General features: G+C 36.2%; 1 protein-coding gene across 1 annotated transcript in view; it reads right to left on the bottom strand.

The window, feature by feature from the left end:
• Positions 1–12103: 12103 nt before the first annotated feature.
• The window catches only part of LOC121877701, a 36745-nt gene continuing 30055 nt past the window's right edge, over positions 12104–18793 (bottom strand). The window contains exon 5 of the mRNA XM_042383526.1: positions 12104–14062. Within this exon, the coding sequence (XP_042239460.1) occupies positions 14025–14062 (38 nt within the window). The 3' untranslated portion in view covers positions 12104–14024. The remainder of the gene's footprint in view (positions 14063–18793) is intronic.

The raw sequence follows: 18793 nt of genomic DNA on the forward strand, positions 1-18793 counted from the left end.
GGACTTGACAAGGCAATGCCACTGAATTACACCAAGAATTTGTACCTTGTACAGCTTATTAGGGAAAACCTTTCGGGTAAATATTAAGAAGTTGCCAACACCTACTTATATATTGAGTCTTATATAGGGAGAAAGTGAGAAAAACAAATACAAATATTTTATTCTATAGCGTTTTCGTCGAATTTTTTTTTTTTTTTTTTTGTATTTTAACCGATAAAATTACCCATAATATCAGTTGTTCAAAGTGATCAGGGCTTTGAAGTAGAAAGCAAATGTGAGGTAAAAAAAAATTTTACCTAACGTTTCCTAACCTTTAAAAATCCTAAAACCATACAAAGTTTACCTTATTCGTGTTTTCGGTATTTAGTATGTGATTGTGTTGTTTTCGGCGTTTACATGAGGAAGGCTCCCAAAACTCGAAAGTGCTTCTTAACATTTTTACAAGTTAGGAAATGCTAGGTAAGGTTTTCAAAGGTTTGTTTGGTGTTCTTTAGCATTTTACCCCACATTTTCCCTCTACTTCAAAAACCTACCCATTTTGAACAACTAATACTATGGGTAATTTTATCGGTTAAAATACTCGAAAAATATAAAATTCCGACGGAAACGCTATAGAATAATTTATTTTTTATGTTTTTTCTCTTTCTCCCTATATATAAACACGTGTTGGCAACTTCTAAATATTAACCACCTTTAGTTACCAACAACTGGGTGACTACCAAAGTTTGTTTTACAAGGGAAAAGAGCTTGGGAAGAAATTGCAGAATCGTATATCAACTTCCTTGTGTCGGAACTCCCAGTCAGTCCAGCAGTTGAAAAGAACTTGGGAATATGTAAGAAGCAGGTAACATAATTACTTTGTTAAAATAACAGTTTGAGATAAACCTACTACAATGTTACCTATAGGTTAGATAGTGTATTAAGCCTATTTTACTTTGAATTACTTAAATATTTAGGTCTACTGGATTGATGACTTGTCTTACCATAATTTTACTAGACAATAAAACAGGAAATTATTAAAAATGTAGGTTTAGGCATATGCATTGGTTATGTTACTTTGACGACTGCCTAGTGCAGACCTGTGTTCATATATAAAAGAGAATTCTCATCGAAATTAGTTATGAGGCTTTTTCTAATGCATTTTGGTGGGTTACTGTTAGTTTAAACAAAGGTAATAGTTATTTTGGCATAAGCTAACCTTACTTAACCTTGTTTATAATATATATATATATATATATATATATATATATATATATATATATATATATATATATATATATATATATATATATATATATATATATATATATATATATATATATATATATATATATATATATATATATATATATATATATATATATATATATATATATGGCATTATACAGTTGCTTGCCCTGGTGGTATAGCATATTCTTTTAAAATTAAACGTATGGTGTTAGTTACAGTAGAAGCCAAAAAGTTCCCCAAAACTTATTTCCGTTATCTTTATAACCAAATAATACTACTTCCGTGCATTTTCATAAAGTACATATGGTAACTTGTTTTTAGGCAATTATTGGCTGACCTGCTGCTGATTTTTCAAAGAAACGAATTTAAAAACCTTGCAATTTCATTGTATTTTACAGTGGGCACTGTCGTAGTTTTGGCAAATGTGTTATTTCTAAATTAAGCCTAACCTAACATTAGTTGATACAAAACAAGCAGCATAAGCTTTTTTTAGAAGAACCTCATCAACCTAACCAAAAAACCTACCTAACCTTACCTAACTTACTAGCCCCGAGTCCCCACCCTCCAGATCCCCCGGCATATTAAACAGAAAGAACTTGCTATGATATGGTGTAATTTTGCTTTTGTGGATGTGAGAGCAGCCACCCGGTCTGTGTGGCTCATAAACATGCACTGCACGCCTAGTCATCTCATTAATTGTCAATGATTATCTACCAAAGGAGGCAATTTCCACACAAAAATATCATATCAAAACTCACTGATGAAAATATAGTAAGAATATAAACGTTGGCGGGTTAGTCGTCAGTAGTATTATTATTTTTTTTCTTTCGGGAGCCAGTAGCTCCCCAGCACACTGCCCAACCCCATTGTTCCAATAATGCTTTGTATGACTGGCGTGAGAGGCCTCGGAAATGCTTTTAAGAAGCTCATTCTGTTTGGGGAGCTATCAAACGTCTTCACCTAGCTCCCGGACGACTGAGAAAACGCGCCTCTGGTGGGTAGAAGGTGGGAGGGAGGACTCCGATACCCTCACAGACGGCTTGGGGTAAGGGGAGACTTTCATATACTGTAGACAGCGACGGGACCACATGCGAGTAGTTGCGACCACAAAGACGGTGTAAGGATAAGGAGTCAGTCAGACTCCCGCGTGAAAGAGTGGGGGCATCACGTTGACTCATTGATAAATGAGGAACACCGACGTCTTTAAAGATGGAGGAGAGAAGCGTAACGTTCCTTTAAAACTGTTGTGGGAAGCGAAGGACTCCAGACTTAGCTGGTGGATAAAACGATAACCAACGAATTTGATAACTTGGACGTACCTGAGATATGGCGTGTTAATGTCCCTCGAAGAGCTGTTTTAACTCACTTACCTGTAAAAAGGAAAGGAAAAATGCAGTTGACATTACCTGCCGTCCATCACACACACACACACCTATATGACTATTCACACTTAACTTACAGGAACAACTAAGACAGAACCAATGATCTTAAGCATTAGTGTATGCCAAATGAATGACTACGAGAACTTATTTAACATGTCAAGAACACAACAGTTGTATGTAGTTAGTTACCTTGTGTTGGTGGTCCCTTAAGACCTGGTGCCATACAGGGTCACCTCCTGACACTGTCTTGACACTTATGACACTTCATGGCACTTGATAACACCTTGCTGTACTCCATGACACACTTACGGTAGTTTAAGACACTTTACAACACTTTGCGAGACTTTAAAGTATTAATGGCACTTTATTGACACTTTACATCGATGACACTTTACGACACTTTGAGACACTTCACAGTACCTTGCGACACTTTGAGACACTATATGACACTAATGGATGTTGATTGGACACTGTATAATTACTCGAGACTTCAAAACTTCATGACACTATGTTTTTACGGCACTTTAGAACACTTTAGACCACTGATACTGTAAAACACTTGAACACTTTAGGACACTTCATGACACACCATGACACTTTCTCGCACTTTTTCATTGTGCACCACATCTTCCAACATTATACAACACTTATTAGACTTAAAGGCACTTTAATAGAATTACAGGTACTTAAAAACACTTTATATAATTTTTGGATATTACACAAATCTTTGTGATATAATGTGACAATTCATGACACTAAAATATTATGCAACTTAACAACACTATACTCCACTCTTGTGTCACGTAGGGGTGTTTTGGCACCAGAAATTACTTTGCGACACTTTATAAAGTCTTCATGACACAAACACTTCACATCACTTATAAAATTTCATAACAAATACTTTACAACACTTATAAACACTTTGTGACACTTGATACACTCCATGACTCTTACAAACACTTTACTACACTTGAGATACTTTTCAGTCCTCGTCAATTTCAGTCTCTTCACCTCATCGGCTATTATTTGCCTATACGCCTTCGTGTAACTCCTTATCGGCACTAGGGCAGAGACAGCACTGAATTACGTCTCGCTCTTGCCTTGTTACTTTAAAGGCCTCTGTTGACATTCTCATAAATCCGAAACCGAAGCAGATTCAAAACTTGAACGAACCGACCAAACCTCCTGCCAGTGCTGTAACGGACTCATTCGTTTATCCACATACGTAACTTTAGAGGTCTTTGCCTTTATCTGTTCTAATTATATAGTAAAAGGCAATGTATTATACAAGATTATATACCAATATTTCAGTTCGTTTATCCCGCTATGTTGGCCTATTAAAACAAACATACAGACGGGATAGAAACGGAAATAAGATAAAGCTGTATTAATATATCAAATAACGATATAGCTTTTCGAAGACGTGTGTTGTCTCAGGACGATTAACCCAGACCACGGCTAAACCAAAGCTACCAACAGACTTCTCACATCTGTCTGATATATTGTGTGGTTTAATGTTTTAGACAGACTGCAGACAAACTAAAGAAAGTCAATCACTTTAAACTTAATTGATGAAAGGTGTTCAAAGACAAGACGTTAGGCGTTTCTTAGTTAATCTGTGTAATTAATCAAACTATTAATTACTAAATGGCAGTTTGTAGCAATAGTTTACCTTGTGATTGTCAATAGTAGCAAATATTATGGGGCCGAGAGTGAAAGGAAAATTTATCCCGCAGAGAAAGGGGGGGGGGGAATAATTAATGGTTTCGCTACTGAGCTGTTCGTGAATCTCTGTGATATCCACCCCCACACATTCACCCTCACTCGGCCACTCCATTGTTCTTCGTGGATATTGTGCCGATCCACATTATTTTAAGCATATATTATCTCCTTAAAATAATGTGGATCATAACACTTTGCTATATTTTTTACTGTCATGTCAAATTATGGTTAGTTATTTACTGCAAGATATGCGGGATTTCATAAGTAATTTGATATAAAATATACTAAAATTAACCCCGTTACAGGTTACAATCATAACTTTATGGATATGTTACCTTGTGTTGTTTCGGCACCACACATGGATACGGCCATTATTGTTGGACGAAAATGTTTTTTCGTCCGTGAACACAATTCTTGCCCAAATTTAATCCTTAATATTAGTTGCCCCCTCGTGTAATGAGCATGGCCGGCCCAAAGGCCACCTAGACGTGAATTTGTTTAAGGTGTAGACGCTGTCGCCAACACAACAACCACACCCAAGTTAAGTTGCATGACCCAGTGTCAAGGAATAGTCCGGGAAGACCGGACAACTCACCAACTGCACTGGCTGACCATTACCCGGGAACATGATCTGCAAATCGATTAACTTCCAGGTCCCAATTACTGAGGGGTAGACATAGTTATCCATATACTCTCGAGCGAAGGCGTCTCAATTCTCCTTCAACGCTCATTGGTGGAATATGCTGTGCAAATGAGCAGTGGCCTGTTTCGAAACTCCAACTTCAACTTGTTATACAGTCTATCATGTTCTTAACTAAGACAATATGGTCTAAGGTCGGCTACTAACGACGTCTGACAAAGCGGAGATCAACTATCAAGCCATGTCTACCTCCGCTATATAAGACCTCACCTCGCCGTGACCTGTCCCTTCTTCTACCTACAGCCACGCAGCACGCAACACCTCCTCCGAGCAAGCCCCTCACCAACTAGTTCTCTCTACTCCACACTCCCGAACCAGCAAGCTCCTAACCACGCAGCAGCTTCCCAGCACCAAGCTGCACTGTACATCCAATACAATATATATATACAGAGAGTGCATTGTGAGTTTCCTTTCTCCAACCCATCCTGAGTGTGAGACAACATCATGAAACCCCGCAGTAGCACCTTTTATAAACTTATTTATCCATGCTAACATGTTCGGGGATAAGCGTTGACTTTACACCTTGGCTGACCACCGATTAATTGCCTGTTTTGTGTGTTTTTGGAGGCTGGGAGGGGGAGGGGTGCACCCAGCGAAGTTGCTGGTTATGAATTTCGAGGCTGCCAGTCTGTGTGGCTTGTAAGTGGTGGACTGTATAGTACATAAACATTTTAGCTATGTAATAATCTAGTATTTTGTATAAAGAACATTTACAGGTATATTTTACTTAATTCTACTTACCGGGTAACTATATTTACATTTTTCATGTTACTTTTCACGACAATATCTGTTATATTATGGTGGTAAAAGGTGAGGCTATGTTACTGTAGATCTCCAGCTAACTTCATCTTTCTATAAACTTTCATATATGTAGCACAACCTTCAGAGACTAGGGCCAGGGGCGGATCCAGGGGTGTCCGGACCCCCCCCCCCCTTTTCATCAGAAAATTCCAATACTTTTTCTCTAATGCAATATTGTACTCAGGCATTTTTGTAAAGGAAAATTAATTACTATTGACCTCAGAATATCTCCTAATACCAAGTGCACATGGCTTTAAAATTGGTGGGCTCACTATGCCCAAAATGACGATCTGTCCAATCTGTTTCTCAATGGCTTCTACACAAACTGGTTGCCTATGGTGCATTCTAAAGGTTCCTTTTTTACATTTGTACAGTAGTGTGATATTGGAACAAAAATTTCCTCCTTTTCCAAATTTTCTTGCCTCATAGCTTTGTGTGAATTCATGAATCAATTGCTGATTCTAATGTCATTAGCGTGTACAGTACACGTATTGCTGCCATGTTTACCCAAAGGTAATTATTCTCTTGCATAGTGTAGCCTCTTCATACCATAGCCTATGTCAGTTTATTCCAACATTTAAGCTAGACCTTTACTGTACTGTATATGACTTGCATATCCATTAGCATCTGCACTAACCACTACTCTCATTTTTAAAGACTCATTTCATACATTTATACTTTTTCTGTCTCAATACATCCGTTCACTTCCCACACATACACACCCGTGCTGTAATAATCATTTCACTGTGCTTCTCTCCCAAAATATCCAAACAGACATTCCGGAATTTCTCAGTAGCAAGAACACTGAGAGCCTATTATTTCTAGACCACTGATTCCCTACTACAGTTGACCATTGTTATTAGACAGTGTAAGCCCATCCCATTCATTCAGGAGCCAGCTACCGAACAGGGAGGTACTACCGCCTGGGAAGATATTGGCATCATAATGTGTTGTCTAATGGTAGACCCTGCTGCCATATGGCATCACGAAAATTGTGACTAAGTCCCAGGTTGCTCATCTGACTTTCTGCCTCATTTACACACAATTGTAGGGTCTCAATTGTTTCTATTACATGACAAAACAACATACATAGAGCGTTTCCCACTGTTGGTTTTTTTTTTCATTCTTGCATTTCTTTGTATTTATTATCATCACAGTGTTATTATTATTATTACCATTAATTTTTTATTTTACTTTTTATTATAAATTTTATTTACTATGAATTATTATTATTATTACATTTTCGCCCCCACGGCCCTGATGTGGGTCAGTGACCTGTGCCCGGGTGGGCTAATCCCCGTAAAAAAAAAAAAAATAAAAAAATAACAGACATGATCGACCCCTCAAGCAGCTAACGAGCCGATCAGTAACAAAAAGAATAAAAGTAATTAACTATCTACAAGTAATCAGCTGCACACAAGTGAAAGTTTGCCCTGCATCTCACTGTAGTATTTCCACACTAACCTGGCCCATGTGTCACGCCCCTCTTCTATACTAATAGCTGATTGGTTCATAGAAAATTCAAACTAAATGTGTTCACAATTATTGGTAAGCAGACATGTTATTATCTAAAATAATGTTAAATATCTGGACTATCGAAACACAATTGATTTCAAAGCATTAGCACTTCAGAGAGGACATTAGAAAATTTTAAATATTTATCATAAAAGGTCGATATAAAATATGCGCAATCCGGGGTGAGGTAAAACACTCAGGGGAACCAATCAGCTATTTGTAGCTATAGACGTGGGGTGTGACTTACGGGCTAGGTTAAAGTGGAAAGGATATAGATGTAAGGGTACTGCTTACCAAAGGCAAGTCACACTTGTACCTACAGATGACTCCTAGATACAATCCATAACCAGAAGCAGAGGAAGACCACCTCATTCTTCATGCCCCTTCTCCAGATGAGTGTTTGTAGGTTAAATAGTCTAAGAATTTTTTTTAAATATGTGTTGTGTAAAATCAGTGCACGTAGTGTATAACCAGTATGTATTTTTAATGTTTTTGTTTTCTTAAAGAAGAATTAAATATTGACAAAATCTTTAATCAAATATATCTTTTAATATTTCTTAGAAAAGCAAAAAGAACTCAAAATAAACTTTGTTGTTTAAGGTGTTGTGAGTGAGCTGAGCGAGTGTTAAGACAGCAGCACACTGGGCACTTTTCCTCCCAACATAGTCTGGCCAGCAAAACAAAGAGACGTTTTCATCACACTGGGATGTTTTGTTGGCGCATCTGCCCAATGCAAGGAAAACAATAACAAGTATCTAGACGAGGTTTGCCACGGATCCCGTTACTACAGTTGAGGCCTTGCAGGATTGTGCTATAGTTCTTCAACTGCACAAACAAGCGAGGCATCTGCAAAAGTTAAAGAAAAGACCATGGGTGCATTGTGAGGTTTGTTTACAATTGGCGGTGGCTGGCTGGTAAAAGAAGACCCGGAATAATGATTTAATAATACATACTAAACAAGTTATAAAGTGACAAATAAATAGAAACCTGTCACAGTTTGATGCGTTATACTGTATTTTAAATTATTATTTTCATGATTCATTTCAATTTTTACTTGAATATCCAACACCTAATATGAAGCTTATTTGGGCACTGATCCAGCCAGCAAAGCTCGCCGCCAAACTGTTGTCCATTTCTCACAACAGGTGAAATCCTGCTGCTTGCCGGGTCGTCAGGCCAGCATATCATGTAAGGTAAACGAAAATAAATCTTTACTTTGTATATATTTATTGTTTTTGTCTTCATTTGATATAAATTTATGGTTTTTATATCTATTTATAAGTTAAATGCATTTAGACATTATTCAATCATTATAGCAGCAGGATATAAAACCTTTCTGGGCTCTTCAGGGTCTCGGGAAAAGAAACTACAGGGGTATTTTTCCCCAGTAATTAATATTGATTTACGATCGATCACTTAATGATGGTTTTTTGAGGTCCCTAACCCCATCATATAATGGTCAATACCTGTATCTACCCTAAATTATAAGTTGAAAAATAACCATAACAGGTCAGCTCGGCCTGGTAGCCTGGTGGTTACAGTCATGAGTCTAACTTGGATACAGTGCCGCCAGCGATGTTAACATACCGGGTATGCAAATGTGGATTGAAAGATAAATGTTGCAGGTATGATAAAAGTTCAGAAATGGTTATTGCTTTGCTTTGAAGAGTTGGGTACCTTTATTATTGTCTTGGGTTATCATCAGCACAGTACAGTAGTTAAACAGTAACTGTAGCTTTTATGTTTACAATACTGTAATTATTTTTTAATTAATTAATTAAAAGTAATAATACTGTGTTTAAGTAAGCAATAACATTTGTAATTCTGGAGTTGGGGTTGGTAGAATTTAGCCTACAGGAGACAGCAACTGGGGGATTCTTTAGCCCACAGGAGACTGCAATTTCACAAATAGGAACAGGCTGATTTTTTTTTATTAACCTTTTGCAGACAAAAAAAGGTGAGTTTTATGGCATAAAATATGGTAGTTCAGTACATGGTGTTAAATTGAGATTTAAGAATTAAAGTGTGGCACAAGTGGTGGAGAAACAGTCTATTGTCTGATACAGGTATAATTATTTTATACATCATTCAAAAGGGTTGCTGGTAATGACTGGTGTGAGAAGTGCAATTACAAGTTTTACTTTTTCTAAGGCTGAAAAAAAAAGATAATCTACCATACTTACAACAAAAAATTAAGTTGTCACAAAAAGATCACTCATATGATATTTTTTAATAAGCTTATATTATTACATCAACCTGAGTATTACAGTATATATACTGTCTTGTACAAAATATAAAAATATATAGTAATGTATAATGATATACAGTATAACAAAAGATATCAAAGATAGGATTACAGTAATGTTCATATCTGAAAAAAAAATTCTATACAGTACAGTCACAGAAGCAAGTTTCAGCACAGACTACTGTAGTGTGTGGAGGCATCAAGCAACTTTCTTATAGTAAACATTACGAGGCTAATAAATTTACATTAATGAATCAGTCAAAACTCCCTTTACTTTCATTGTGAACTTGTTAGAATAATATTGGAGCATTAATTTAATAAAACTATTAACAAATACTGTAATGAGTTTGTGTATGATAATGCACAAAAGCAATATCACAAGGTAATGGTTATAAGCACCTTGTCACCAAGTATATTTTGCCATTTAACCATTACTCTTGGAAATGACTTTAATATTCTCTAAAACATGAAATAACCCAGAGTTCAAGTAACCCATTAACCAAACGATAATGGAACACAATGAGTATCAGCCGTCTACTGGAAAAATACTAGAATCCCAAGTAGTAATGTGTTCAGTATCCTCTTATACCTGAATATAGTATGAGTGAGGTATCTATGTAGATATAATTATTACTTTATTCATAATGTGATCCTCACCATTTTAGGTAAAAATATACGTAATGCATATCTGTTCATAGTACATTATAGCAGTAAAATCTAACGTAGATAAACTTACTTCATTTCATAGTTTATACTAGTCATTAATCTTATACAGTACAGTACTGTTAAATGATATACAATACATAATGCAGTGTTACATAATCTTCAGATGAATAAGCATCTGGTTGTCCCTACATAAACAAAATTTTTATATAATTGCTGTAGAGGATAAGTACAGTACTTTCATAACTTAACATTGATAGATAAAGAAATTTAATTTAAAGTACATGAATGACACAGTATAAGGGGTGAAGATATTGCCCATGCCTGCTGTTATTCCTTAACCAGCAGGCACACTGAGGTCTGATTTCCCAATGTCTCTCAGTTGGCTTTTCTTGCTTGCTGGTGTTCGGTGATGAATGAGAGCACAATCTTTTAACTACACAAACTCACTACAGTATTTATTAATAGTTTTACCATTTTAATTATCCAATATTATTCTTACAAATTCACAATAAAAGCTAAGTAAGTTTTGACTAATTCATTCATAAAAATTTAATAGCCTTGAAATGTTTAATCTAAGAATTTCCGGATTCTTCCACAAACTACAATAGTTTGCATCTATATTTGCCTCTGCGACTGTATACTGTATCCAGTAAAACACAATTCATTCTAAAATAACAGTCTGTACACAATAAACCATATATAAGTCTAGATGGCACAACAATTCTTTATTAAAAAAGAAACCCACTTTATCAGAAACTTAAACATCAACTACAGTATTCTTAGCATTATACACGGAGGTTCCCAAATAAGATCTTTCCTAGACTATTTATTGTCTTGAAATATTTCAGGAATCAGAAAGTCAACATTTCAATCTTTGAATTACTGTATGTTAAAAAAAAGTAGTTTTGCTATGAAGCATGTGAAACATTATTTGTTTGCCTTCAGAAATAAATACATTTATAACATTACATATATTACACCACTGCACTACACAAGTATAAGTATGGTAGAAGACTGAACAATGGAGGGTTAATTCTGAAACCACCTTTTCTGGTAGAGCTCATAGCCAGGAAGCTCTTGTAATACAAACATGCTTTCTTGGAGATTCTGGTGATCAGACAACCCCTTCACTATGGGGATGCCAATTTTAATATTTTATTTGACTAACATCAGACTATTTTATTCAGTAAGGAGAGGACCCCATACACAAGGGGTTAATGTCAGCTAGAGTAAATCTGTTGGATCACCTGAAGATTAAGACACTCCAGTATATTTCACCTGAGGATTAAGCACTTTAATGCTACTTGGATGGGTAGGTTAGGTTAGATTAGCATGAGGGTAGTTAATCTTCCAGTGAAATAAACTGGGGTGTCTAATCTTTAGGGGATTCTATTTTTTAAGCCATTTGGATAAACAGTACTACACTAATTACCCTTGTACCTCCATGATGCTGTACCCAAAAAAGAGTGAAACCTGGGACAATGGCTGCCCTTACGAGGTCTTATTAAAGCTGATTCTGCCAAGTTAGCACATAATTCAGTATACTGTTGGCTACTTTGATTGCTACTTGAATTTAGCTAACTAAGCCACTAACCCAATAGGAGAAGGGGGTATGTATCTGAACCACCTGCTAGAGACTCCTCCAAAAAAAATTAAATAAAAAAATTATATACATACATACATACATACATACATACATACATACATACATACATACATACATACATACATACATACATACATACATACATACATACATACATACATACATACATATATGTATATATATATATATATACCTATATATATATATATATATATATATATATATATATATATATATATATATATATATATATATATATATATAAACATACATACATTAAGATGAATAATCCATTTCTGGATACAACACTAAACCATGCAACTCTCATAACCTTACCTAAAAAAAAAAGCCCAAGCACTGCTGGCTCATGGTTATCCTGTGTTCATATACTGGCTCATCAAATACAAAACACTTGAAGAGTCTCAACCTCATCATCATCGTTGTCATTTACTGCCAATTCCATGCTTGTGTGGGTTATCCTGACCCACACAAATCTACAAACTGCAAATACAGCAAAGTGTATGGACCAAAGTATGGTGTTTGAGAGAATAGAATAGATCAACAGACTCTAGTGCTAAAGTCAGCCACTTCTAGCACACCCACGCAAACACAGAGGGGTGATATGTCAAAATACCCTATGAAAAATTATATGTACAAACCAATATACCGTAGGTAGTCATCTCACTATTATTAACACCCAGAACTGTGGTAATTCTAGATAACCGATCCCTGAAGAATCTAAGGGAAATGTTAAAACTTAGTGTCTACAGAATAAAAGCAGTACAGGAGGAATTGGTCTGTTCCAACCACCTTCTTGGACAATATGCTCAGAACTATATATTCAAAATGATGGTTAAACTAGAAATCAAGATAAGACAATATACAGTACCTTAAAATTATTTAATGCTGGATGAATAGTCCAAGCTCAAATAAAGACCTCTTAGCCTGTAGAAGACAGCAGTTACATTGTCTCCTTTTGGGGTACAGTACAGTGTGATACTTTACTTTATCCTCTGTGCCACTTGTCAGCTTGTTAGCTACTAGGGCAGTCAGTCACATCTCTATTATGCACTGTTGGCATGCACTGGCTCCAGAATGAATCTGTGCCTGCTTCAGTGTTGGTCAATTCTGGTCTTGAATGAGCTCACATTCGGTGCCATCACAACTCTTTCTGGCAGATTATTCCGAGTTCACAAAATTCACTCCAAAAGGGTTTGCCCTGAAAATTTTCTGAACTTGTGACTTCAACCTTAAGCTGTGACCTCTAGTGAACTGGGCATCTGCCAGCTCTGAGTGTGAACACTCGATTGAGTGAAGTCCTCAGAAGTGTTTATAGACTTCAATTTAGTTACCCCTTGCCCGACTAGTGTACAAGCTAAGCAACTGCAGGCATTCCAACATCTCTAGGCAACGGAGGTGCTGTAGAGAGGGCACCTGTCTGCTGGGCCTCCTCTCAAGATTTTCAATTAACTGAGTCTCTCGCATATCCTTGGGACCAGATGGAGTGACAGTACTCCAAATGAGGTAGCATCTCACTTTTGAGAGGTATTATGAGGGTTGGACCATCTAAGTGTGTGAATGCCCTTCATGAAAGAAGGGTGTTGGTATATCCAAATAGATTACCAGTCAACTTTCACATCATGAGAGGCTGTGTGATGATATAAAACCCCTAGAAAGTAGCCCTATAGTTAGTACAAATATTGTCTGGCTTAAGGGCAATAGCCAGAAACATTAATTGGGAAAAGATGGAAAAAAGCAAAATCCAATCATATCTCTCTTGCAGTACAGGTATACTGTATCTTTGTGTATCATGCAGAATATTCCTATCATCTGTTCATACTATCTTCATATCATTATAAAACAGCATCCTCCTAAATGAAAAGGTTTAGTCATATCAAGGCCTTCATACAGTTCTCCACTCACTGCTTAAAGGGAAACTATATGCTATCTTGAATCTCAAGTTAATTAAGGCAAGAAGTTGTTCATGCGGTGATCTCCCTTCTCTCCTTATAAAATTGTACAGCACGGATAATGAAACTACATTCTAATTACAGTACTGACCATTCCTATTATCCATATACCAAAAACAGCCATCAGTCAATTATGATACTGTACCTTTGAAGATGGCATCCTTTACTGCAAGTACCAGAAGGCCATTTACCATACAAAAATTTCTTCAACTACATGCTTCTTCCCTGAAAGTACATTAGAGTGAGGAAACATTCAGAAATGGATAGTTCTGATCAGTCCACAGTGCTGATAAGTACCTTGACTCTGTACTGCATTGTTGATTATATTTGTCAAAGAAAAGAACCCAGTATAATGTGTAGCAAATGCAGAACAATGGAACTGTACCAGCATCTCTTTCTTGCATTGAAATCAATATACAGTACTATACATCATTCATAATAACATTAATAATAAAGGATATAAAGCACATACACACACCCTGGAATGAAGAACTTAGTCTTAATAACATCTACAGTGTTGTACAAAATCAGGAAATACTTAAGAATGTAAAAAATATAAAACAAAATACAGTATTATCAAAATATTCAGTATTTACCCCCAACTTATGGTACAGGGTATATGTGACATGTGAATATACTGTACCAAACATATCTATATTAGCTGAACACTTCACATCTTTTACACCAAGATGATTTGGGGATCTATTGCAAATATTTTAAACATTAATTTGTACCCTTATTTCCATCATCTAAGATAACCTCGTAAACCTTTGACTCACATCAGGAGGTAGATTCACTTGAACGCACTTAAGCAGGTACAGAACTGCTTGTTTACTCTTCTGTTAAGTCACTGTGCTATGTTGCAAGTGAGTACAGTACAGTACTGTGTTTATTGCCTAACCGCTAACTTAATTTATAGAAAGTTGACTTCTTCTGACCAAAATTGCCAATTTTCTGTAAACTTCTATGGTTTGGTGTGTTTGATATAGCACGGTACAGTATAAAGTACAGTAGATCAGATGGTAACTAACCAACAAGAGATGTCAACTGCCTCTTACAGTGACAGATGCAGCTCACCTTCAACAAACACCCAGTACAGTAGATGGAATTCAACACACACTTTCATTTCATCAAAAAATACAACAGCATCATCCAGTAACTAATTAAAGGGAGATGTACACTATACATCTCACTAAAGATGAGATCATCATCACCACACAGATTAACTACCAGTCTCACAGCTATACATCTCCTCCAACTGGTCTCACAGCTACACCATCTGGTCTCACAGCTACACCATCTGGTCTCACAGCTACACCAACTGGTCTCACAGCTACACCAACTGGTCTCACAGCTACACCAACTGGTCTCACAGCTACACCATCTGGTCTCACAGCTACACCAACTGGTCCCACAGCTACACCAACTGGTCTCACAGCTACACCAACTGGTCCCACAGCTACACCAACTGGTCTCACAGCTACACCAACTGGTCTCACAGCTACACATCTCCAACTCACCACACTGCATGTGACTTTTTGTTCATTAGGTTGTTTTACATTAAATTGGATATTGATGAAACTGAATAGCATTTACTTTTAAGTAAAACATCTCTATATATTTCAAGGTGGTCAGGTGAACAATTTTCAAGTAACACAAACCCAACCCTTGTTTACCTGTTATTGATGATAAAGTGTTTTTATTTTAATACCCTATATATTTCCTTAACTCTTATTTTGTACTGAAATATAATCATACTTTTTTTTAACTTTTATCCTCTTCGCCACTGATCGGCTCGTTAGCCGCTTGGGCAATCAGTCACGTCTCTGATTACTTTTCCTTTTCATTTATCTTTTTCACCAAAAGATCGGCTCGCTAGCCACCCGGGTGATCGGTCACGTCTCTGTTACGCACTGTTGGCATGTACTGGGCATGCACCGCTCCTGAATGTACCTGAACCTGCTCCAGTGTTGGTCAAGTCTGGTCTTGAAAGAGCTCACACTCGGTGCTGTCACAACACTTTCTGGTAGATTGTTCCTAATACAGTGAGTTCTGCTATAACGCGTGTTTTGATAACGCGAATTTGCTCTAACACGATTTATGAATTAGGAACGATATTTGTATAACGCGAACGCTTGTTTGCTATAACGCGATTTTGCTTACTATTTCTCCAATTTTGTGGTAGTGGGGTATGCTATAACAAATCTAATTGGTTCTAGAACCTTGTTCGTTATAGCATTCGTTTGTTATAGGATTAATCCGATCCAGGCCCCCAAATACAACCACTTAACACTGAAAAATATAATATAAAATTGTAAAAATTGTAAAAAAGTGCATAAATATGCATCTAAACCCTTGAAATAAAGAATATCATTAATATTTGTAATAATAAAACAATAAATTAGAAAAAAAAAAAAAATTAAATTACAGTATGTTCGTTGTAGGAGTTTCGTTCGTTATAGCATTCTCAATTTTATAGGTAAAACCGTTCGTTATAGGAATATTCGTAGTAGGATCCGTTCGTTATAGCATACCCCACTGTATTAACTGTGAATATAGTAAAGAAGAATATCAACAAGAAGCGTTCTGGTGATAGAATTCCCGGTGATGATCGTAAAAGAAAGGATATAACACTTGAAGAGAAGCTCGATTTTATCAACCTCAAAATCACCCTTCTCCCCCATCAAGTAAAGTGTTACATTTACTGTATGATTTCATTATTAGATATGAATGTAACATTTATTTAGACTGTGCTATCCTTTGTGTTAGGCTAACTACTAAATTTTTTCGATTTCGAGTAATTTGCACCTAACCCTATTTTCTCCATAAGCCCTGTTATTTCTATTACGCGATTTTCTATAACACGATATTTTACAAGAACATAATTATTGCGTTATAGCAGAACTACCTGTACAGTATAAAATGTACAGCAGATCTTATACCACCTTATTTGTACTTTATAAGCTTCTAACAATATCAGTGACACAATTTGCATGTGAGAGTTCACTTTCTAAACCGAAACACATCAAAACAAAACTTTGCAGTTTCTTGACACAAGACCACCTGGGGGCATTCATGCTGATGTGTGTAAAGAAAGATGTTCTACAGAAAGTTGACTCAGTAAATGCTATCAATTTGGTAACTTCAGAGAGTGGGGAATTGCCTATTCAGATGACTATATACACTCATTGCTCCCCTTATAAACTTTGATGATTACTTTGTCAAATAATATTTATTTTTGGGTGGTTCCCCCAAAATAATCCCATGTCATGGTTGCCTGTTTCTGTTATATGTATATATAATTATTGTACTACTGTATATGTGTTACACATATGATTCTTGAGGTAATAGCTTGAGGAAGTAATGAATTGCCAAGCCCCTATTTTTTTAGGCTATGTTGATCCTTTGAGATGTTGCTATAATGATTAATGACTTGTCAAAACCTCTACCTTGTTTTAAGCAGCATTGATTTTTGTATAGTACAGTATCACATTTAAGTATCCAAAGTAATTTATCTTATGTATATCTTACCATGAATACTGTGTTAAAATATAATGGTTATTTTTTAAGTAACTAAGATGATGCCATGATACCACTGGTTGGGTTATGCAGTTGGTATTCATTTACAGTACTTATATAATTTATCTGTCTTCCTATCTATCTATCTCTGCTTAAAATTTCCGAGTGAAACTGCTAATTTATAATACAATATACAGTAAGGTGTTACTGTTGCACAAAAACAACAAATTACACTGTAGACAGAGATTCTGTATATTTAGTATTAAATGCAAAGTTCTCATGGGCAGGAAATGGACTGCTTTAATTTCTTTCCCGGGCTGATTTCTGGTCACTAATCCAGACCACTTTCCAAATTTTTGGATGTTTCCACTGCTGACCAACTATACTACCTTCCTTGTAATGTAAAGCACATTCAGTGAGTTCAGCATTGTATCAAAAGAATGCTTTACCAAAAATTTATTTTGAGGTCTCTTTTGAGCATGTTAAAAAATTCCACATTTCTCAGTAGAGGACGAGTTGACGGTTCTGGGTAAACACAAGAAATACACTCTGCCACGTTCGTAGAGTGATACGGTATATATAATTTGTAATAAAAGTTTAAAGTCCTGCAATAATAGTCGAGATAAGTTTATTTCTCTGGAAACAGGACCGCCATTTGCATTGATGTCACTAGTTTCAAACTCACAGCTGCAGTCGTAGGTAGTACAAAGGATGGCCTCTTCAGACCCCAAATGTCATGTTCAGGTAAGTTTTCAGGGTGTTTTATTATGGCTTAAGTAATGGACATTTCGTGAGTGAAGAAATGTGCCGTGAAGAGCAGCTTTAAACATAGGTTGGATGGATATATGAGCGATAGGGGTTGGGTGTAAATGAGGACTGCCCAGTATGGGCCAATAGGCCCGATGCAGATTCCTCCATTCTTATGTTCTTTTGGACATAAAAAACTCCCATGTTCACACCAGCTCTGCTGTCATGTACTCTTACCTGGGAGACCTTTTCTTTTTTTGTCAGTGCATTTGCAGAGTATATCAGTACTAGATGGAGATACGAGTACATTTAGAAGTGATGACATTGTTTGGAATTTGTTTTGAGAATGCCTGATGCTAGATAAACACGACAACATAATGCTGTTATTGTTTTGATGATTCATTAATGAACCACTGGGATATGTCATCATTTATATTAATTAATGGGTAAAATTTTACTTTAACTCCCCTAAGTATTTTGATGTTTAGATTCGAGATAGGCTACATTGGGTAAATTTTAAGTTTTGGTCATCCCTGTACTTAGACATACAGACGATGTTTTTTTTCTGGTGGTTTGCGATGCGTTAAGAATGATTTAAAGTTTAATTTCTTTTGGAAATCACTAGTTTTGAGTTACTACCCCCCCCCCTCCCCCCCTTACCGGTGTATGTTAAGTTAACCTTATAACTTA

Source organism: Homarus americanus, unplaced genomic scaffold (genome assembly GCF_018991925.1).
Source record: "Homarus americanus isolate GMGI-L3 unplaced genomic scaffold, GMGI_Hamer_2.0 scaffold24523, whole genome shotgun sequence".
In the NCBI taxonomy this organism is placed as follows: Eukaryota; Metazoa; Arthropoda; class Malacostraca; order Decapoda; family Nephropidae; genus Homarus; species Homarus americanus.